Source organism: Podarcis erhardii (genome assembly GCF_964252035.2).
Source record: "Podarcis erhardii genome assembly, chromosome: 4".
NCBI classification, from domain to species: Eukaryota; Metazoa; Chordata; class Lepidosauria; order Squamata; family Lacertidae; genus Podarcis; species Podarcis erhardii.
Window position 1 is genome coordinate 22,409,687 of NC_138508.1, and position 23,700 is coordinate 22,433,386.

General features: G+C 46.3%; 2 protein-coding genes across 7 annotated transcripts in view; one reads left to right on the forward strand and one right to left on the reverse strand.

Moving 5' to 3' along the window:
* Positions 1 to 23,700, forward strand: part of GRIA4 (glutamate ionotropic receptor AMPA type subunit 4) — a 221,508-nt gene that overhangs the window by 104,471 nt on the left and 93,337 nt on the right. The window lies entirely within an intron of this gene.
* On the reverse strand, positions 10,155 to 16,010 carry LOC309341106 (uncharacterized protein). The gene is made up of 2 exons (XM_081860587.1): positions 15,332 to 16,010; positions 10,155 to 11,946 (listed from the first exon to the last, which is right to left on the reverse strand). Exons 1-2 carry the CDS (start codon positions 15,996 to 15,998, stop codon positions 11,372 to 11,374), a joined length of 1,242 nt encoding a protein of 413 aa, XP_081716713.1. The 5' UTR covers positions 15,999 to 16,010; the 3' UTR covers positions 10,155 to 11,371.

Here is a 23,700-nt window from a genome sequence, read left to right on the forward strand (position 1 = left end):
AAAGCAAACCTAACATTAAGTCAGTGAGAATTTCTGGAGGGGCTGCATCTCCAGGAACGTATCACAAACTCCCATGGGCTCCACTTTCTCTCTGTGGCCAGGATCCAAAGAGTTGCACCAAAGGACTTCAGTTTCTTTGATCTGCAGACCTCTATGCCACATTACCACCCTGTTTCTGAAAGTCTCCTTAATTTCAAAAGTGGGAAATCCGCTTTTCTCTAAAGGCTTTGACTTTACCCTCTCATCCCCATCCAAAAAAGGAAGGGTGCATAGCTCAATGGAAAACCATATGCTTTCCATGTGAAAGATCCCAAATTCTATCCCTGCCACGTCCAGTTAAAAGGATTAGATATCTGGTGATGCCAAGGTGAAATACATGCATTTATGGTTCCCTAGCCTGTGTGAGGAAGGGAGACCTGGCAAACCAGTGTCCGCCTCTGTTTGCCCTTCCCTTCCTGCAAACTTCTCACTGCCACCAAGTGGAAGTGTTTACTTCTCCCTGGCTGCCTCCACCAAATAGCCTTTGGACCCATGGGGCTCTGTGAGAACAACTCTTGGTGGTATGGGGTTGAAACTTAAGCATAGGGAGGATAAAGGATGAGATCACTTCTGTAAATTCTGTCTTTCTTTCTCTTGCATTTATTGTGTGTGCGCTCTCTCTCTCTCTCTTAAAAAAAAGAAATATATTTTCTTTCTTTCTTTCTTTCTTTCTTTTTTTTGAGTTATTTCCTTTAGGTGGCTTATTGTAAATTCTCCATGGAATTTGCATAAAATGTTCAGAGGAGGATGCTTCAAAGCAGATTTAATAGATAAGGAAGCTAAGGAAGAGAGGCTGTATAGATGAATCAGCTTTCTATTAAGCTAAAAAAAAAGTGACTAAAAAAAAAAAGAAGTACAGAAAAGGCAGAATAAATGCAAACAACATCCAGGAAGGAACAAACTAGCAAAGTAGAACAGGGTCATAAGACGTAGAGAAAAGAGAACAAATAATGCAGATCATTTGAGAAATGGGGGGGGGGGGACCAATATAAACAAAAAAAGAAACCAGAGCTACATTTCCTAAATTCAAACTTATCACAAATAATATGTTTTGATTATCTAAAGTCAACAAATGTTCAAAAGCTTGGGAGAACTATTACAATAAGGGCACGTGCAGGTGGTTAAATAAAATTAATTGGCTGTGGCACAGATGCTTAAATATGTTTATTAAATAAACAGAGGGTTAATTGTTTTGTTGTACTTGGACCTCCCCTTTGCACTGAGGGAAGCTAAGAGCAGCAGGAGTCTTTCATTTAGGAACCAGTCAGATCCATACCTCCTTAGCTTCACAGAGCTACATTTGAATAGGGTATTGCATAGGTGTTTTATATGCTAATGTTAGAAGCTTCTGAGCCAAGATGGAGGAGGTGGAGAGTGTAGTTTTAAACCAGAACAGATATAAAGTGGGTGGGAAATGAAAACCTCAGATGGGAAGAATCTGTGGTATATGGTTATCTCTTGACGCAAACTTTATAGGAAGGGCAGGGAAGAGCCAGCTGGGAGCTCCTTGTGTCTTTTGAATATTTGAGAAGCAAACATTCAAAAGGTACAAGCAGAATCAAGGCAGTTGATAGGAGATAGCATCAAAAGTAATTTGGTACTTGGGGCATTCTATCACATACACACAACCAAAATGGCTAGCGTTGAAGGTTGAAATCAAGAGAATTATCTAAAGAAAAACGTGTTATGACAGATGTGTGTTCAGGTCACAACAAATGGTGAAGAATCTCTAGGTATCCTAAAAGACGTGCACCTATAACAACTGGCCATCGAACCAACTGGATACAAGACGACTTTGGACCTAATCCCCAGTGATCAGTGTTGGGATCAGTTAGGATTAGGTGCATTGAGCATTGAGTGGTAACAGGTTGAAAAGCAATTATTGGGAAGGTTTCTCTCTCTCTTTTTCATCACCAGTTTAAAAACAACATAGAAAACCTTTTCCAGATAAGATTGCATGAAGGTGTGGTAGTCAGGAAACATATATATGCCTTTGTTACTGGCCAAATTTAATAATGTAATGTGGTTATCAGTCGGCTACTCCCCAACACATATATCCAGTCTGGATTGACTGAAAAAGACACACAGCAAATTGGCAGAGATCCATAACTTATTGGCTCACATTTTTCATTCTGTTTAGCAAGATCCACTGAGCCTGTTTTATATCATATTTCCTTCACCACTAACACCAGACTTGTGAAACCTGTCACACATTCTTACTGAATAAATATTTTTTATGCACTTTATATGTTAAGATTTATGTAACTTGGGAGGAGTTTAATAAATATCCGGCCTGACTGTTGGAATTAAAGTCGGGATGCATGGGATTCTGTTTGGCTCGGTTTTGTGTGAGAATCTGCTTCAAGCACTCAAAAATTTGAGAGCTCTTGAAAAAACAACAACCCCAAGAGTAATGCATGCAATAACCTGATTGTAAAAAGCTCAGTTGCTTTCCCCTTGCAGGCTAAAAAGGGGTGAAGGGAGTGCTTACAGGGGGAGAATCCAGGAGGCTTCTGTTCTGACTCACTGTCCTTACCTCCTTGTCTGTCATTTCCTGAAATGATTGTGGGAATTGAAATTTCAAAGCACATCATCAGCCACATCCTTCGATTGCCAGTTTATATGGAGAAAATAAGAAGGGGGAATCATTTTCAAGGGTGGGAGGGGGAAGGAATTTTATGGAGAAGAAAATTCACAGCATGGTTCAAAGCAGTGCTATCTTTTTCTAGAAAAAGAGGTGCCAGAACTCACCATTATCTCCTCCTTCATTCTCTTATAAGGGCAATGGGGCCCACCTGAGAGGTGCTGGAACTGAGTTCTGGTGAGTTCCGGCTGAAAAGAAAAGCCCTGGTTCAAAGCCAAAAAAAGTAATAAGAGTCTGCTGGATCAACCAATGCCCCAACTATTTTAGCAACCTGCTCTTGTGGTGGCCATCCAGATTCATGTGGGAAACCCGCAAAGCTGGACCTGAGCACAGGAGAAATCTCCCCTCCTATGGTATCCAGCTACCAGTATTCAGAAGTACTATTGTCTGTAGTTGGGGAGGCAAAGCATACCCATCATGGCTAGCATCCATTGATGTGCTTGGATATATTTAAAATTCAACTGCAGCAAATAATATATGTTAGAGTTTGTTGTGGTTGATTTATATGCCCCATAATAAAAAGAGGCAGGGGTGTTTCTCAGGAACTAATCACGCATGATCTGAAACAGGATGGATGGAAGTGCATGGAAAGTGTGTGATTACTCTCACTGCCCTCCATAGAGGGTGCTGCTAACTGTCACTTCCTGCTGCATGTAAACATAATATTTCAGAATATAAGAATACAGTGGTACCTCGGGTTAAGTACTTATTTTGTTCCGGAGGTCTGTTCTTAACCTGAAACTGTTGTTAACCTGAAGCACCACTTTAGCTAATGGGGCCTCCCACTGCTGCCACACCGATGCCACACGATTTCTGTTCTCATTCTGAAGCAAAGTTCTTAACCTGAGGTACTATTTCTGGGTTAGCGGAGTCTGTAACCTGAAGTGTCTGTAACCTGAAGCGTCTGTAACCCGAGGTACCACTGTAATGCAAAATATGTGTGAGGCTTCGAAAGAAACTAAGATACTCCTATATCATTATTCACTTTAATTTGCAAAATTGTTTTCCGAAATGCTTACTTCATATAGACCAATTCAGGAGGAAATCTGCTTCATTGCTAAAAATTCTTAATCTTAAAGCACTCTCACTGTTGCCCTATTATGCAAAGGAAGTGATGAAGAGATAAGAGGGCTTCAAACGTGAGGGCACATTGAGAGATATGAAAGACCAAGCTGAAACGCTGATTACCAGAACCTCTTCTCCTCTGAGAGAGATATTTCCAGTGTTACCAACACACAGCTGTTGAAACGGGGTGTTGTTCAATCAGGCGCAGTCAGGGCCGTTCGGCTTTCACTTGGACAATTCTGAATGCAGGAAGTAAAGAATGAGCGGCAGCGGCGGAGGGGTGGCGGCGGGAAGAGTCGCAGAGAAGAATTGGTTGTCCCATAAATGAATCGACAAAAACCAGAACATCTGCTCATCAGAAACACCAGAAAGTAATGTTGTTTTATTTACACAGCTCTTCCTGATGGCTGTGGCATACATAACAAGTCTGGATGATTGGAACCAATGTCAGTTACAGTGGTACCTCGGGTTAAGTACTTAATTTGTTCTGGAGGTCCGTTCTTAACCTGAAACTGTTCTTAACCTGAAACACCACTTTAGCTAATGGGGCCTCCTGCTGCTGCCGTACTGCCGGAGCCCGATTTCTGTTCTTATCCTGAAGCAAAGTTCTTAACCTGAGGTACTATTTCTGGGTTAGCGGAGTGTGTAACCTGAAGCGTATGTAACCTGAAGCGTATGTTACCCGAGGTACCACTGTATCTTTCTTGGCTGCATGTCTTTTATAGCACACTCCTTGTGTTTAAAGCCCTCAACAGCTTTTAAAGCTTGCATTTGCTGCATTGAATCTGTAGATATGACCCACTGCTACACCTTTACTATCTCTTTTGTTCAAATTAGGGCTGGGTTATGTCAGGTTTCCAGCATCATGATGTATCACTGGCCAAACATCATGATCTGGCACTACACTGCAATGTCGAAACAACAAGCTGCATTGGCCCCAGCACCACAAGGCGCCGGCATGAAACTGCCACCACTCTCACCAAGGGAGCTGAGGCAGTTTCACCCCAGTGCCTCGCGGAGCCAGGGAGGACGCAGCTTCTTCCCAGAGCCAGGGGCTGGGGGCTGAGGGAGTCCCGTCCCCCAGGTGAGCGTTCAACTGCTCCCACCCCCCAGCTGAACGATCCCTGATGCCCCTCCAGATCACCCAGCCCTATGCAGTAACAAAGGCATGACTGTGTGATTCCCCCAAAGAAAGAAGTGCAACTAAATGTTGATTTTGACTGACAGCATCAAGGGGGCGAATGGAAGAGGGGCCAATTAAAGAGTAACGAAGAACTGGCAGGGGAGGTATAGAATCATCACACATTCTGAGAAAGGACAGCAGCTTCTGGGCAATGGCAGCAGCTGCTAAGTTTCACAAAGAGCTGTGTTTTTCTGATAGGGTAGAAGGATTAAATGTTTCATTTTCCCACATGGAGTAAAACCATGGAAGGAATACCCACCCCCGTTTTTCAGATATGACCTCTTCACCCTCCTTCTCTGCAGATCCGTGGTCATTAATTTAAATTGTCTCTCCTCTCTCCCTGATGGGTAGGAGAAACAGAATGGGGTACCTCTTTAGAGACCAAACAGCAGCTTACGATGCATTTGAGTTGCTTGCCGAAGTATTCCCTTTCAAACCAGCAGGTTTTTCTCTCTTTTTTTCAATGCTGCATTGAGGTGGAGTGTCAATCATACATGTCACTTATAATTTTTCCCTGTACCCCTTTGGGCCTGTCCACCAACCTGCAGCGAACCATTTGGCGATTTCTCTTTTTCCACCTGTGCCTCTGTAATGACATCCTGTCTCTTAATGCTCCCTTGCCAATTTTTAAACATTCTGCCAAGCAGGGAGAATTAATAACAAGGTCTGAAAATGTATTTAATATAGCCCCAGTGCCCCTGTGAGCCATTCTTATTATTTTGTTTCCCGGCCCACACTCCTTGCTGACATTCAGGGCCGTATAAAGAATGCAAACTTAGATAGGAAAAAGTGGAAGGAGCCCCCGGGACAGTCAATTGGCTGAGATTTAACTCTGGGGAGTGTTTAAGCAATTGTGTAATTGTCATCATTCTGCAGTCATTGCTTTTGAGTATTAAAATTACTTCAGGGAACCCCCAATCCAAAACCGCAGTTCCAACAAAGCTACCCCAAAAAGCACCATTTTTTTTTTATTTTTTTTTTTGCTAGAGTGACTCTCTTCCGTGGGGCAATGGAGAAATTGTATAAAGCAGCCTCTGCCCTGAGGAAAGTTACATTGGGGATAGTGTGTTAAGAGCAGGTCCACACAGCAGTTTTCTTGTGCTTCTGCGCATAACTTTTTAAAACAAAACAAATTCCTTCCAGTAGCACCTTAAAGACCAACTAAGTCAGTTCTTGGTATGAGCTTTCGTGTGCATGCACACTTCTTCAGATACACTATGTGCATGCACACGAAAGCTCATACCAAGAACTGACTTAGTTGGTCTTTAAGGTGCTACTGGAAGGAATTTGTTTTGTTTTGACTATGGCAGACCAACACGGCTACCTATCTGTAACTGTAACTTTTTAAAAGTTGCTTTCAGAAAGGGTCATTTTCAATGAAGAAACAGTGATGTGTGCTTGACCCTTTTCTGAACCTGCTCTTTCTTTGTTCCAAATTGAGAGCCAGTGTGGTGTAGTGGTTAAGAGCGGTAGTCTCGTAATCTGGGGAACCAGGTTTGCTTCCCCACTCCTCCACATGCAGCTGCTGGGTGATCTTGGGCCAGTCAAACTTCTCTGAAGTCTCTCAGCCCCACTTACCACACAGAGAATGTTAGCCGCTTTGAGACTCCTTCGGGTAGTGATTAAGCGGGATATCAAATCCAAACTCTTCTTCCCACTACTGCACACCCCACTCTATTCAAAATATGCGTTTAACCTTTGAAATTCTGCTTAGGGCAAGGATTTCAGGAAACAGTTTAGGGAATGGTTAGGAAAAGTGCTAAGCACCCACCATTTCTCTGCCAAATCTCAAAGCAGGTATAGCCATTGTGGTGCCTTCCATATGTTGTTGGGCTACAACTCCCATGATCCTGACCATTGGCCAAGCTGGCTGAGGCTGATGGGAGCTGGAGTCAAATTCCATCTGGAAGGCACTACACTGATTATCCCTGCCTTAGAATATTGTCACATGTGTTTATGTGTATCATTTAATTTGGCCCACAAAGGGAGAGCCATGGTGTGGGTTTCTAGCCAACCTTTCCTTGCACAGATTTTGTCACTCCTGCCAGCTCTATTTCTCCTGCTTGTTGTGACATGGGTGACATAGGAGATCAGGATATGCACATGCATAGTTGGCCTGTAAAGATCAGATTTGCCAAGTCATACATGAGCCCTATATGTATGAGGTGAGCCCTATATGTATGAGAGTTCTACTTAGCGTAAGGTTACCAGATTTAGCGGCCTGGTAAACATTCACTTTGTTGACTGAGGGAGGGTGCACATCTCTTGCAGAGTTCCTAGTGATAAATAACACGAGGTAAGTCAGAGCACCCACCAAATCAGTGGGAAGTCCCATCCCTCCAGATTGTTCCTATTCACTACTCTCATGACCTGAAAGAGTTGCTGTAGTGCAGTTATGAGCCTGGACCCCTCCGGTTTGAATTCTGCCTTTTCCATATGATTTTATGCAAACCACTGTGTTTCAGCCCTATCTGTAGAATGGGAACAACAGCACTAAGCTTCCTTACAGGGTGGTTATAAATATTGCCAGTTCTATAAAGCTGGTTAGTGTTGTACAGTGGTACCTCAAGTTACAAATGCTTCAGGTTACAAACTCCTCTAACTTGAAAGAGTTACCTTGAGTTGAGAACTTTAAAGAAAGGAACAGGTTTGGGAAACTTGCTCTCAGACGTTCTACCCCAACAGATATAAAATCCCAAGAATTGAAAGAAACTCAGGATGTCGTCCACACTTACTACTGCAGTGGCACCTCGCCTCAGGTTACAAACGCTTCAGGTTACAAACTCCGCTAACCTGGAAGAGTTACCTCGAGTTGAGAACTTTGCCCCAGGATGAGAACGGAAATTGTGTGCCAGCAGCACAGTGGCAGCAAGAGGCCCCATTAGCAAAAGCACGCCTCTAGTTAAGAACAGTTTCAGGTTAAGAATGGACCTCCAGAACGAATTAAGTTCATAACTAGAGGTACCACTGTATTCAACATAGCATGGAGCAAATTGGCTCCATCAGTGCAAGGATTCTTCCTTGCACAACAGAACAGTCTCTCCTTCTCATCACCCCACCTAAATCTGTCCAGGGTTTTTCAGCTCTACTCACTGCAGCAGATTTGGGGATAGCGGGGGCACATTGAGTTATTTAGCTGAATACCACTCAGAGCGTTACTCTTAGACCTTGTAGAAAATATAAAGCGATTTGCCTGTTTTGTTGTGTTTTATTTTATTTGTTAAAATTCTCAACTTAATACTAGAATGTTGACATTCACATTTATTCTATCAACTGTCTTCTTTTCATTCTCAGCTCCAAAACAGAACCTTATATTATATATGACAACATATTAATTTAGATTGGCTTAATTTGAAGGTTACATTCATTTGAATTTTCAAGCAGGGCTTTGAAAGGAAAATGGTGTATTAAAGATCTCTGGTGAGGCCTAATGGGTTTATAAAAATAGAAAACAGCAAGCCTAAGCTCATAAATATTGATGTCCAAAGATCCCATTAAACTTGGATTTTTCTTTTTAAAATTAGTATTCTGCCATAGGTTCAAGCCATTTTAAGTTCTATCATCTTGGCACTGTATAAGAGAAACAGTAGAACACAGCATCTCAAAAAGCCTGTGAAAAGCTTCAAATATTCAGATTTTTACTGAAATGATAAGGCAGTCCATTGGAGGAACTGTTTTAAGCGCTGAGTACTATTGATCAGAAATATGCCCAATGACTTCGATTAAGTTGCTCATTAAGACCATCACAGCTTTGTGATGGTCATTTCCCTCTTGGGGTAATGAGGTTTCACCAGAGACTAATCATTGCAACCTCTTGTCTTGATGTGACCTGAGGAGAAGATGAAAGAATGGAGCATTGCATTGGAAATCCTGGATACCAGAATCCCAAGTTCAGGGCAAGTACTCTTTGGTGAAAGAACCCTAGCAAAGATTAAACACAGCAAAGCATGCAGCCAATAAAAGTAAGGAAATAGAGGCTATAAAACCTTTAAAATGTGCCCTTTCCAGTGATTCCCAAAGTACTCCACCTTCCATAGCACACAGCTAGACCTCACATTTAGTAAATTATAAGATAATTTGCAAAACTCTTCAAATGTCAGATTCATGGGCTTTTCCATATAGCAGTCAGAAAAAGTTGCACAGGCAGTAAAACACTGCTTAGTAGCAAAATGGTAAAAAAAAATCCTAAACTATTGGTATAAGAAAACGTTAGTCTCAGATTCCATTCTTGTCTGAAACAAAAGAGGTTGATTAAAGCCATGTTGCCGGAGGGAGCAGCTCAGAGCTCCTCACATACCAAATTTGGATGTAGACAACAAAAGGTATGGTTGTCCATTTCCTCCCAAGGTGAGAGGAAATGATATAGACTAAGCATAGCAGGACATATTACTCTATGACATTAACCCCTTCATACTTTAATTAGGCTCGAGCATGCTGTTTATATAGAGAGGGATGTGGGTGGCACTGTGGTCTAAACCACTGAGCCTAGGGCTTGCTGATTGGAAGGTCAGCGGTTCGAATCCCTGTGATGGGATGAGCTCCCTTTGCTCGGTCCCTGCTCCTGCCAGCCTAGTAGTTCGAAAGCACGTCAAAGTGCAAGTAGATAAATAGGTACCGCTCCAGCGGGAAGGTAAACAGCGTTTCCGTGCACTGCTCTGGTTTCGCCAGAAGTGGTTTAGTCATGCTGGCCACATGATCCGGAAAAACTGTCTGCAGACAAACATTGGCTCCCTTGGCCAGTAAAGCGAGATGAGTGCCACAACCCCAGAGTCATTTGCGACTGGACTTAACTGTCAGGGGTCCTTTACCATTGCCTTTAAGCATGGCAGGACATATTACTCCATGACATTAACCCCTTCATGCTTTAATTAGGCTCAAGCATGCTGTTTATATAGAGCTGGTTACCCCACACTTTGTTTATAGATGAGAAAATGTGGAACTAGGCCCATCTGAGGTACCTTAAATACTCATCCCTCTGACACTAATAATAGGCTGGTGATTGCTTGTCATAGTGGCAGAGGGTGCATGCAGGTTTTCTTCTCCTTTTGCTCAACTCAGAAGCAACTGCAGAAGCACAAAACCAAATCAAGAGGCCCTGCCCATAAGGGCATGTGCCACATTTCTAATCAGGAGTGAGGAAAGGAAATAAACATCAAAAGAGTTTTTGCGTGCTGAGGTCCCCCAAAACCATCCCTAACCCAATAACTCACACATCACACATAATTTTTGTTTAAGGTTTTTGGCATAATTTTGGCCACAACTTTTATTATCATACAATTTTGTGAGTGGTTGCGTAGGCATTGGTTATGACTAGCTATCCCCCCCGCCTTGGGGGATAGCACTGACTCCCGGATTCCAGCGTAAGTCAGTGTGGAGGAACAAGCAGGGCAACTGGAGCTGCGTTACAGACCCTTCAGTTCCTCCCTGCCTGCGCCTTGGGGTCTTACACGGCCCGCACCCGATTCCAGGGGTTTGGACAAGGGGATGGTAAGCCCCAGAATTCCTTTAACGGAATTCCCATGTCGCAGCAGCATTGGAGGGGTAGGCACAGCCAATCCACACCCCTCCACCAACCAATTTAACCAATGCCTAACCGCCAACCTTACAAGTTGTGACGATTTGCTACGTAGTAGGCAAAACCCAAAAGGCACACACTAATCAGCCAATTGGTAAATTCCTACTAGGCCCCCGCACCAAGGCGGACGACCCCATGACAGGCAATAGCAAGGTCAAGCAGAAGCCCATAAAAGGGAGGGCGGGCGGGTGATCCGGTGTCCACAGCGAAAGAGAAAGGAACAAACTGTGGACCCAGTATAAATAACCTTTGACTCCACCCCTTAATTGGCAACATCACTTTTACCCCAGTAACAACCATCACCAATCAATTCAATTCCTTTGCCACAGCCTGGCTGCAACTGAGGATGTTTTGTCAGGCCCCATCCGCAACACGTGCTCTCTCTTTAATGAGAACACGCTTTGCGTGCTGAGGTCCCCCAAAACCATCCCTAACCCAATAACTCACACATCACACATAATTTTTGTTTAAGGTTTTTGGCATAATTTTGGCCACAACTTTTATTATCATACAATTTTGTGAGTGGTTGCGTAGGCATTGGTTATGACTAGCTATCCCCCCCGCCTTGGGGGATAGCACTGACTCCCGGATTCCAGCGTAAGTCAGTGTGGAGGAACAAGCAGGGCAACTGGAGCTGCGTTACAGACCCTTCAGTTCCTCCCTGCCTGCGCCTTGGGGTCTTACACGGCCCGCACCCGATTCCAGGGGTTTGGACAAGGGGATGGTAAGCCCCAGAATTCCTTTAACGGAATTCCCATGTCGCAGCAGCATTGGAGGGGTAGGCACAGCCAATCCACACCCCTCCACCAACCAATTTAACCAATGCCTAACCGCCACCCGAGCCCTTAAGCTCGCCGCCAACCACTCACAGACCAAACCACACCCTCAACCTGAACACCACAGCCTCCAACCAGACCTCATTTCCCAATGTGGAAAGATGAACACCATCATCCCTGTACAGTGCTGCGTCCGTGTAGGAAATACGAGGGTGAGGAATGACCCATCCTCCCAAGCCCACCACCAAACTGCCCACCACGGAATTAATCCGCTTCCTAGCTCGTTCGGCGGTCGCCGGGCTGGGACTGCCCCGCCAAATGCGGCGTTGAAGCAACTGCGACCAAATCAATTTAGTATTAGGCACCATGGCCGCCAGTTCCCTAAGGTCCTGTAACATAGCCATATGTAAAACGAAGCAGGGAGTGGAAACCAGATCATTTTCCCCCAGCTGTATCACAATCGCTGAAGGAGGGCCAAACCGTAGGACACGCCTATGCATGAGTGGTAAGAATTCCCTCCAACGCATCCCCCGTCTGGGAATCCAGGACACTTGCACTCGCTGCGGAAGGCCCAGGCCGGCTCCCAATCCCGACTGACGAGCTCTGTCAGCAGCCCAATGCACAATACTGTGCCCTACTATCCAGATACGGATAGCGACCAGACCTAGGGTTAAAACAGAAATATAAGCACACCAAACACATTACCTGCGCACATAAGTCTTGAACGCATCCGATCTCCACCGTCCCATGTCTTTTATCCTTTTCACAGACAAACCCCAATGGGCAGCCGTCGTTGCCGCACCAATCCGAAAGGAGTGAGGAGCAAACTCTGATGCCTCAAGGCCACATGCTGCGACTGCTTTTCGCAACACCTTAGTGAATTGATGCCGCCCCAACGGGCGCCCATCTTCATGAATAAACAGGGGCCCCTCACCCGCAGGACGTAAGGCAAGGTACTTTCTAAGATCCCTTACCGGGCAAGGTCCACCATCCCCTGTCGCCGGGAGCCTAAGCATGGCTCCTCTACCCAATTGATCCGTTTTCGAATTCCTGATATTAACGTGCAGATCCGATGGAGACACGCTCACATCCTGCAACAACAAGCCCCTGGAACTCCCATTCCGCTTAGACTCGAGGACCACCTCTCCCACTCTCAAGGCCCCAAAGAAAGTAAGTGAGAAGGCTGCTGAAAATAAGCGAGCCTCGAATGAGGACCAACAGATGCTACGCAGTTTACTGCGCATCTCTGCCAGCAACTCAAAAGTGATAGGCCGCCTAGAGACAGGCCTAGAAGGAGTGAGTCGCCCCCATCCCTCCAAAGCTTTACGAACCACAAACTTCCCGCACGGGTCCCTGTTAAAATATGCCCTACTAAAAAATGAAATCGCTGCTGAATGAAGCCGCAGCGTCCTGGCTGCCCGGCGCATCTGGAATAGATGTGCCAAATACTTGAGCACTTGAGAGGAGGAATGGGGGGCAGAGACCTCACCAACCGTCTGTCCATTAAATAATAAAAAATCTGCCCAGGCCTTTTTATAAGACCTCAAAGTCGAGGGGGCAACAGATGCAGCTACTCCCTGTAAAACTAAGTGCTGCCAAGGTTCCAGAGATGATCCGGGAAAATTTCCGGAAGGTCTCGAGCCACTGGCGCCAGGGATCTGAATCGCTCCATCTGAAAACGGGACAGAGCATCGGCAATCTCGTTAGATATGCCCGGAACAAAACGGGCGGAAAAAACAATATTAAAACGCAAACAATGTAAAACAAAAACCCGCAGCAGGGCTGATACCCTAGGAGAACGTGAAGACTGCTTGGCTAGAATCTTCACCACCGCTTGGTTATCGGACCAAAAACAAACTCGATGGTCTTTGAATTGTTCAACCCACAAGTGCACGGCCACTACAATGGGAAAAAACTCAAGAAAAGTTAAATCCCGGATTATAGCTTCCCCACGCCAAGCAGGAGGCCACCGTTCAGCACACCATCTGCCATCCCAGAAAAGCCCAAAACCCAGGGACCCCGCTGCATCCGAGTGCACCTGGAAGTCATTGTGGAGGTTCAGAACGTCCTGCCACAAGGATACACCATTGAATTCCTGCAGGAATTCCAACCAAAGACCAAGGTCAGCACGTACATGGCCAGACAGACGCACCCTATGCTGTGGGGCCTGTAAACCTGATGTGAGTCTAGCTAAGCGGGAGCAGAACGGCCGCCCAGGGGCGACCACCCTGCAAGCGAAATTCAAATGACCTAACAACGACTGCAGCTGACGGAGGGTGACCTTCTTTAAAGGAATCAACTCCTCAATGACCTGTCTCAAGGCAATTATCTTATCCACTGGCAAACTAGATGTCTGGGCCACGGTATCCAACAAGATACCCAAATAAGTAAGCTGCGTGGAGGGACCTTCAGTCTTCTCTTGCCAGTGGGACCCCCAACTCTTCCGTTAAGGAAGCAAATGCCTGTAACAAAACAACGCAGTCCCCTGTATCACTCGCAGAGGCCACCAAAAAATCATCGAGATAATGAGTGACCCCCTCCAGGCCAGTTTTTATACGCAAGGCCCATTCCAAAAAGGAACTGAAACATTCAAAGGCTGCACAGGCCACAGAGCAGCCCATAGGCATGGCCTTATCAAAATAAAATCCTCCCTCAAACTGAAAACCTAGCAACCAGAAATCATCCGGATGGATCGGAAGCAGCCGAAATGCCGATTCAATATCGCATTTTGCCAGAAGGGCACCAGGCCCAAACTTCCGAATCATCTTGATCGCTTGATCAAGAGAAGCATAACGTACCGAACAAAGCTCCGGGGGAATTACGTCATTTACCGACGTGCCTCTAGGGAGAGAAAGATTATGAATGAGGCGAAATTCCCCCGGAGCTTTCTTGGGAACTATACCCAAGGGTGACACATGCAAATTGGGAAAAGGAGGGGCCAGAAAGGGACCGGCCATACGATTCAAGGCCAGTTCCTTATTGATTTTCTTGCGCGCCACCTCTGGCATATCCTTAACAGATTTCTGGTTAACCAGCCTCCCCGCTATAGGATTCGATGCAACCGGAATCCTAAACCCCAAAGAAAACCCGTCACGCAAATAGGACGCCGCTTCCTTGTCAGGATATAAATCCAACAAGGACAATAACGGCTGAAGCCTCACCGGGGTATAGGCTAGGGAGGACAGGGTACTATTTTCCGGCTCCAGTGGCTGGCACCTGGGGGGCGGCCTTCGGGAGCTGCTGCGAGCCCCCCCCTTTACGAAAGGGTCGCCGCACCCCCGTACACACAGATGCCGAGTGGCTCCCTGAGCACTTCTCGCACAGGTGTGAATACCTGCAGGGTTGCCGTTGGCAAGCACCCTTGTTAAAATCCCAACAATACTGCCGGCGACCTGCCTTCTGAGGCAGAGGCCTAAACTTCGGCTGGTCAGGGGCCTTCTTTTCGATGCGTGGAGCGACATAGGTGGTCCAAACATCCAAGTCTTTTCGATCCCAACGGGCTGTGGGGATCTTGGCTGCCCTGCGCCTAAAATTCTGGTCATAGGCCAACGCAGCGGCCTCACCGGCCATTGTGAAGGCCGAGCGGACTATGGACAAGTAGACCCATAAATGTAAGGACCTCCTAGGATAGGCTGCGGAAACAACGCCAGCGAATACTTGAAAACTATCCAACCATCGTTCGAAAGTCCTGTCCGCTTTAGCTATAGTTGCCCTCTTTCTAGAGGCAGCATAGCTCTTTTCTAAAGGCTCCTGACCTTCGGGCGGAGGGGCTAGGCTAAAAATATCAACATAACGCCCATTCAAAATCCTAGACCGCAGTTTGGTGGACAGGTGAGCACCGGGAATAAGGTCCCTGGCCGAATTGGTGGAGACTTTAACGTCAGGCACCAAGACCCCCTCCTGACAATCCTGCACCGCCCCATATTTGGCCCGGTGGGAGTTCGCCCTACGCTCCCAAACCCACTTAGGGAGCCCCGAAGACTCTCCAAAGCCCCAGTAAAGCTTCAAGGAAGCCTCCTCCTCACTGCTGGAGCTCTGCGAAGAAGTACCTGAGGAAGACGATGAAGTGTCCTTCCGTTTTCGCTTAGAGCGCCTCCTGGAACTCCTCTTGTGGCGGCGGTGCCCACCGGAAGAAGCCCTTGGAGGAAGAGGGAGGCTGTCCTCAACTGAAGAATCCGAAACATCACCTCGCTGCACAATGCCTGAAACCGACTGAAAAGAGAGAGTCTGTGACTGACAAGGAAGCACACTCCCCCCAGCCAGAGACTGCGCAGGTGAACCCTGCACAACGTGGCCCCGAGTTGATGACCTCTTCCTGGCCCCCCCTCTGGTGCGACCCCGACCCCTAGGGGCGGCAACCTGCGACACAGGTAAGACTGGGGACCGGGACGGCAGCGGGTCAGGTAAGAGAACGCCGGCTGACAAAGGATCTCTCTCCTCTTCACTAGAAGACGATGGAGGAGACGATGCGCCCACCGGGGGAGCCGTCTTAGCAGCTGAAGTCGACGGGGTTGAGCGGCGGTGCAACAAAGCATCCAACTCCGCTTCCACCCTAGCCAGAGCCACCGGGTCACCAGCCAAACTAGAAACCATGGATTGAAGGCGTTTCACAGGCTGGCTAGGTTCAGGAGAACGTAAGGCCTGAGACGGTCCTCGTATAGGCCGCTTAGTAGAAGGGACGGAACCCGATCGTCTTGGAGCCTTCTTCGGAGCCATTCCTACTACTGGTGCAAAAAAGAAATGAAAATTAAATTAAAATTGAAATTAAAATGACAGTAACAAATAAAACACAGTTAAAATTAAATTACAGGGACAAAACGATACTTAGACTTCCCAGCAGCAGCGGCAACCGAGAATCAGAGCACCTCAATCCAAGCAATGATCCCAACCTCCACCAGAGGCCTACCTGGGATTATTGCCACTCCACTTCTAGGCAGGCCCTGTAGTTACAAGGCCCGCCACTAGATGTCCCCACACGACAGCAGAAGGAACAAAATGGCGCTCCCGCCAAAATCGCTCCTAAAATGGCCGCCGCCGCCCCCCTACGTGGAATAAATTTGCAGGGGCTGCTAGGGAAGCCCACCCCGAACGAGGTAAATAACCCCGAGGCCCAGAAGGGCCCCCCCCGGTGCCCCCAAAGGCCCAGGAAATCACCTAAAAAACGGCAACGGATCCGGCCCACCAGCCAGCGCAGCGCGGCCCCACAATTGCAGGGCCCAGCACGCACTCCGCAGACGCGGGTCAGGGGCCTCCCCGGGGCCTCTGAAAGCCCGACTGGGTGATAGGGAGGTGCACTACACCCCCGGCTCAGGCAGAGTAGGCCGCAGCGCGGCCGCGGCGCCCGTAGGCCCGCCCCGCCAGTCGGCAGGCTCCGGCGAGGCCCACTCGCCGCCGCGGCCCCAGACGCGCCGCACACGCGCGGATCGAGGCCGCCCGCGGGGCCTCCGAAGGCCCGTAGTAAAGGTAATTAAATACTAAGCCCCTGTCAGGCCGAGTAGGCCGCAACACAGCCGCAGCGCCCGTAGGCCCGCGCCCGTCGGGCAGCGCGCTCTGGCGCACCCACCCGCCGCCGCGGCCCCGGACCCGCCGTCCGCGCACGGATCGGGTCACTCCCACAGCCCCGCCGGGCCGAGTAGGCCGCGCGCAGGCGCACCTCGCGCAGGCCTGCGCCGACTCCCGCCGCGGCCCACCCGCCGCGGCCACACTGGATCGCCGTGAAAGTGGGGGGGGGAGAAATACGGCTCCGATCGGCCTACTAGGCCGCAGTGCCGATGCGGCGCCCCGCAGACCACCCGGCGCGGCGGCGCCCGCCGATTACGGCTGCCACGCACGCGCCTAGGCCCGAGGATCGGGACCACCGCCGGGGCCTGCAGGCCGGAAAGAAAGGTAAGAAAGGAAATAAAAATAAAAAAAAATAAAAAATGGGACACAGCCCAGCCAGGCCCGGAAAAGCCGGGTTCCCTCGAAGGGGGAGGGCGGGGGTGCCAATATGTTTAAATTCCCAGGCCCAGTACGTTGGCTCGGCCGAGAGCCGGGCCGTAAGCCACCTGGGGCCCGGGGCTTGGTCCCCCCCCTCCCAAGGGTAGCTGAACCGTTCACAGTACCAATTTAAGGGTATGAAACAAAACAGAGGGGAACTATAGAAGAGAAGCAAAATAAAGAGGAATGAAAAGGGAAAGAGGAGAAAAGAGGGAGCCGAGAAGGCAATTATACAACCAAACTCTCGCTGCGTCCACTCAGAGCTGACTGATCCGGTGTCCACAGCGAAAGAGAAAGGAACAAACTGTGGACCCAGTATAAATAACCTTTGACTCCACCCCTTAATTGGCAACATCACTTTTACCCCAGTAACAACCATCACCAATCAATTCAATTCCTTTGCCACAGCCTGGCTGCAACTGAGGATGTTTTGTCAGGCCCCATCCGCAACACGTGCTCTCTCTTTAATGAGAACACGCTTTACCACTCTTTTGCATAATCTGATTCAGGCAGGCACAATTTGTGGCCTGTTCTTGATATGTGCTTCTGTCCTTCAAGCAGAAATATTATCTACTTTGAAAACTGCATCAGTTTTTTTGGGGGGGAGACTATATTAGATGAGATTTTTGCCAAGATATTTTCAGTCTAGTGATTGGAACACAGTAGATTGCCTTTTTACAAAGGAGCGCATAGGGCTGTGAAGCATCTGACAAAGACAGCCTGATGGAAAACAAATTGGCAAAATGCACACCAGAGACTCCCTGAAATACTCATTCTTTGAAGTTGCCAATTGTTGAGACCGAATTCAGATTTATTCAGATTAAGCTGTCTTCTTGGCTGCGAACTTGGCCTGTTTTGTTTCTCGGAACAATTTACAATGTAGAAAAAGGTGGGTTGTTAATTTAATTGAATATCTGGTTTAGAAGCCTAAGAGGAAAACAAGAAGCATTTTTAAAAAATAATGCTTGGAAGACAAATGTTTGTGAGATCCAAGGTGGATGGAACGCTTTTAGAATGGTGCCAAAGTTAATTACCTTCTGTTCTGCTGCTGTTAGGACCTCTCTTTGAACTCCTGCTGTGCTGTATAATGCAACATTACAGGTAGCCTGAGAAAAGGTAATAGCTGACAGCATTTTTTCACTAGCCTGCTTGCCCACAAATGTTAGTCATTTGTGTCACATCGACAGCCTGCAAGAAAAAGAAGAGGGAGAATTCTTCTTTGTTACACAAAAATGCCCTTACCTATAAGCCTGAAGGTTCTTCTTGCTTACCACCTGAAACTGCTCTGAGTGACTGTTTACCAATCCCCAAAAAAGCCTTTTGATGTTACAGTATCCCTTAACTGAATAAAGAGAGAGTCTTATTGCTGCTTTTCCTAAGCAAATGAGACGTGCGCAGGGTGGGGATGGGGCTTTCCTTCAGATTATTTTTCCTTCTCACCAAACTTTCTGATGATACCTCTTCTGCGTTTGCTGTTGAAGAGGCTCATCAGGAGACTGTGGATGAACTTTGCATGTTTGGAGATACATCATCATTGTAGAAATGCATCTGTTGTTCTTGTTCTTGTTTTGTTATGCGTGTATCCCACCTTTCCCCCTTATCAGGGACTCAAAATGGCTTGCAGATAAAAAATAAGAACAGCTAAAAAAAATACTGGAAAAATCATTAGAGAACAATTAAACATTGATAGAATTGAAACTACACACGCACACACTTTTTTAAAAAAAATTTAAAACCATACAAATAAAAACAGCAATAAAAACAGCATAGCACCAGCCCTTTCTTTAAAAGCAGTTGGTTCTAGAAAGCCTGTTGGAACAAGAAAGCCTTCTCCTGCTGGTTGAAGGACAACAAGGAGGGAGCCAGTCTAGCTTCTCTAGGGCGGGAGTTCCAAAGTCTGGGAGCCTGTCCCCAATGTGTGTTTCTAAAATACTCGAAGCAGCCCAGTTTCCACACACTTTTGTGAGATTCTTGCTTGTGCAGTAATACCAGAACTCTGTGCTGCTAATTTGCCATGCCAATGCAGCACCACAAGTTGTGATGACGGGCTGGATCACGTGTGTCCTTTTTGCTTTGGAATTGTTGAGTTGTAAGGGACAAAGGCCATTTACTTCCACTCACAGTGCTCCATAAGAGGACAGCAGTGCAGTAAAAGTGCCTATGGAGACAACAGCTCCACTTAACTCAGGCAAAGGGGCCAGAACATGTGTTGCAAAGAGAAATAAAGAAAGTCGCTAGCTAATGTAACTTGGCAATGCAGCTGCAATCCAGAGAACCTCCTGTACCTTTACATTCCTAGATGCATGGTTAGACAAGACAGCTGTGACTTCTCCTTTGTGTTCCTTCTTTCGTCCCCTGTCTCTTGTCCCAGCTATTCAGGACACCTCAATCTCACCTCCTTGTAAGTCAGGAGGGACGATGGCAAAACCAAGGAAGGAGCAAGTATCTTAGCACCTGATACACTGACATGGGAGAAAGAGAGAGGACATTTATTTTTATTTTTTTTGTACCCTCGGCTGAGTGAGAGACTTTCCCTTTGCTTAAATGTTTGCCGGAGAAGCACACTTCACAGGCTAAGGCTACATTTTAGAGGCGACTCCTTCAGCCCAGCTCTGGACCTGCGCAATAGCAGTGGGATCTTCGTTCACACAGAACTCCCTCCCTCTGTGCTATTGTCTTATTCCTAATGGGAACTGCTGAGCAGGGTCCATTCCAAGTCAGCCAGAGGGTCGCACGGCCCCTGCTGTGTGGAATAATGCAGTAATGCTTTGGAAGAGCTCCATGTTAATGGGTTGCAGCCATGATAAAGTGGGCTGGTGTAAAAGCACATGCGTCTGCTGAAGGATGAAGTGCGTCAGTGCGACATGAAAGATGACCCACCATCTCCTGATCGTTTCAGAACAAAAACATCCCTGCTGCAGTCTGCAATGAGTCCTTTGGCTCTGGAGAGGTGCAACAATCTGTTAAGTCGAAAGGAGGGTATTTGTTAGCTTGACACGGGAACTATCCCTTTTCAGGCTTTCCGTCGTTTTATGGGAGAGGCCATTACGCCCTACATTGTTAAAATGCCACAGCCCCTGCTGTTATGTTCAACAGTCCTGCTGGGTCCAGCGTAATTTATTCACTCCATGGTGCACACTTATGTATCTGTATTTGTATCCTTGACGAGGCTGGACTCACTGCTGTCTTATAAATAGAAGCACAGGTGACAACATAGTTTTATTGTTGCAAACACTACTAAGCAGTGCTGGCAAGGAGCAGGCGCTTCCATTTTAGAAAGCTGTGCAAATTTGCTTACTTTTAACATAAATATATTTTAACTTTAAAAATATATTTCCCAGAAATTACCATGCTGTCCGTGAACTTCAAGTTAGACTAAAAATACGCATTCACTGCTCGTTGTGCTTGTTTCTCGCTATGAGATAGATCCATAGATGTGAACTGAATGGCAGGTGAGCCAATGATTTCAAGATCACAGCTTCGGGTTTCAAGGCCACAGGAGATGGACATGTGCAAATTCTTTAAACGCTGATTGAGAATGTTGCATTTGCAACCTCTGCATTCCCTCTGTGTATGAAAATGGCCACCAAATAGATATAGAGATAATAACATCACTGTTATTTGCTTGTTGTTTTAATTTTCATTGCTTATATTCTGCCATTCACCAAAAGGCCTTAGGGTGGCTTATTTAAAAACTTAATCTTGGCATCATGGGTTTGATCCCGACATTGGGCAAAATACTCTTGCATTACAAGGGGTTGGACTAGATGACCCTCGTGGTCCCTTCCAACTCTACAATTTTCTGATTCTGTGAAAAGAAAAGAAAATCCCTGTTTCCACTCTAGGCAGCACAAGCACCAGGGCTAAGGATGCTGCAGCAGCTAAACTCTCCATTCAGCATTACAGTGCTGGCCAAGGAGTTGGGATTTCATCCTTAATAAATTATAGTGATTATTACCTTTTTTAAAAAAAAAACACCAAAACATTGTTTAATGCAAATACAGTGGTACCTCGGGTAAAGTACTTAATTCGTTCTGGAGGTCTGTTCTTAACCTGAAACTGTTCTTAACCTGAAGCACCACTTTAGCTAATGGGGCCTCCTGCTGCCTCCGTGCCGCTGGAGCACGATTTCTGTTCTCATCCTGAAGCAAAGTTCTTAACCTGAAGCACTATTTCTGGGTTAGCAGAGTCTGTAACCTGAAGCGTATGTAACCTGAAGTGTATGTAACCTGACCTGAGGTACCACTGTACCTACAAAAGCCAAAGATAGCAGATGCTACCTTAAAAGAGGCAGGTCCATTCCCCTTCTCACACAGCAGGGAATGCATCTAAGATGCTTCTCGTTTGCATCATATTTTGGTATTCTTAAAAAGAAAGAAACCATGCTCTTCTCTGTGTTCTTACTCATATGCAAATGTATGCAGATTCATTCAGTATATTAAAAGCCGAAATCAATTTGCTACAATTTCTTTAACTAGGTGACAGCCCTAAGTGTTGTTATTTGTTATTCTGCCTGAGCTACAACCCCACAGGTTGCAACACATCGTTCGTTGTCAGTGACAGTCAACATTCATTTGTGTGATATTTTTATGAGGAGACAACACTGTTACTGCCTCCCCCATTATGTTTTTTTCTGCTTGCAAAACTGAGAGCAAGCCTTGTTATTTGGATGTGGACATGTTGCTGTATTCAGAGGGAAGGGCTGAGCAGACATCATTATGGAAAAAAGACACACATGCCATGCTTACAGTGACATTTCCAACAGTGAATAACTCCATAAATTTAAAGGGACAAGTGTTCTTGGTCTCTCCAGTGATGCACCAATTTATGTCAGCAGGAGGTAACCCTCTGCCTCTGGCACATTGTTTTCTCTTGTCATGCCAAATTATTCCTGATCCTGACAAGTTACTGATAGCTGGTTAAGTTTTCTTTGCTGGTTGGAGGAGACTCAGGACAGGAAAATGTATATAGACCTACAATATTTGTCAACAGTTCTGTGGGTGGACATTTTCTATTTTATATGAAAGACTTAAAAGATCTCAGTAAATAGACTGTGGTCAGGAGAATTCCACCAAGTGGGCCTCAGCTAGACCGATAAAGAAAAAGCAATTTATGCGTTGTATGTGTGATACAGCATTGTGCCACCAGATGGCGATGTGGAGTCCCATTTTTCTCTACCTGTTTTCCCTGTTTAAATTTACACTGCTTTAAACTGAAACGCTTCTTTGATGTGTCTAGATCCAGCCCTTATCTCAGACAAACCCACCACAGGAAAAGAGCATTTTGGTGGCTAGGGAAAAATTTAGGACAGATGATGGAAATTCCAAGGACTAGAAGATAAGATAAAAGCCGTAAAAGTGTAACAAAAGAGAGGAGAAATAGCTCTGTAGGACCCTAGGGATTCCTACTGCCTGGTGTCCAAGCACCTCACTTATCAATCGTAGCTCTGACTTCACTCATTGTCTAAAAGCACTGAAAGGCAGGAGTGGCTAACCTGGCTTAACTCACAGAAAGCACTTAGTAGAGTACCTGCACATTTTGCTTCCTAACTTTCTTTCTGGGGGATGGCTAGAGACTGTGTCTCATAAATCACAAGTTCTTACTTGCTTCAGTCACATAGTAGGCCTCAACTACTTCCCTCTTTTCCACCCACCCATTTACCTGGACCAATATCACATTTACTGTGCCATTACATGTGGAAAATTAGATCAACATTGTTTTGTGTATTGTTTCTTCTATATTGTATGATTCATAAGACCATCTCCTTTCATTTCAATTTTTGGATTTGGCCAAATTTGGGGAGCTAGTTTGGCTGAAACCCCTAAGTGAAACAAAATGGGAAGTGTTATTAATTCTGGGGGGAAGGGGAAGGGCTTAAAATTGGTGGTGGTGGGGCTCCACCCTTGTTTTCATCTTTGTAAAGTTCATTTATTTCCTCCTCCCTTTCTTTCACTTAACTTTTTAAAGCTGCCAGCTTTGCTGGTTTAGCTGCAGAACTCTGGTCACTACCATTCTTCCTTCCCATAATTCATCTAAGGAACTTAAGAAGAACATGCTGGATCAGGTTCCGTCCAGTTTCCTGGTCCAGCATCTTGTTCTCACAGTGGCCAGCCAGGTGGGCAGGAAGAATAACAGCAGTCAAGAGTTATGTTGTTGCTTCTGAGCCACACCAGCAGCATTGCAAAGTGAAGTGAAAGAGAGAATTTAAAATGCCATTTCCATGCTTAAATTTTGAGGGGTCGTGGGAGGTCTAATTGCCACTCCCAAAACAGGATCTAAAGGGCTGATCCAATTCACCCATGCATTCAAGCTCTCCCTAGTTATGCATAGTAATGTATTTTCCTCTGCTGCTGTTCTCTTGCTTTTTCTATAGCGATGTCGAGGAAGCACATACATCGAGCATAGCTATCAGTGAAATACAAGACGAGACTTCTGCTTC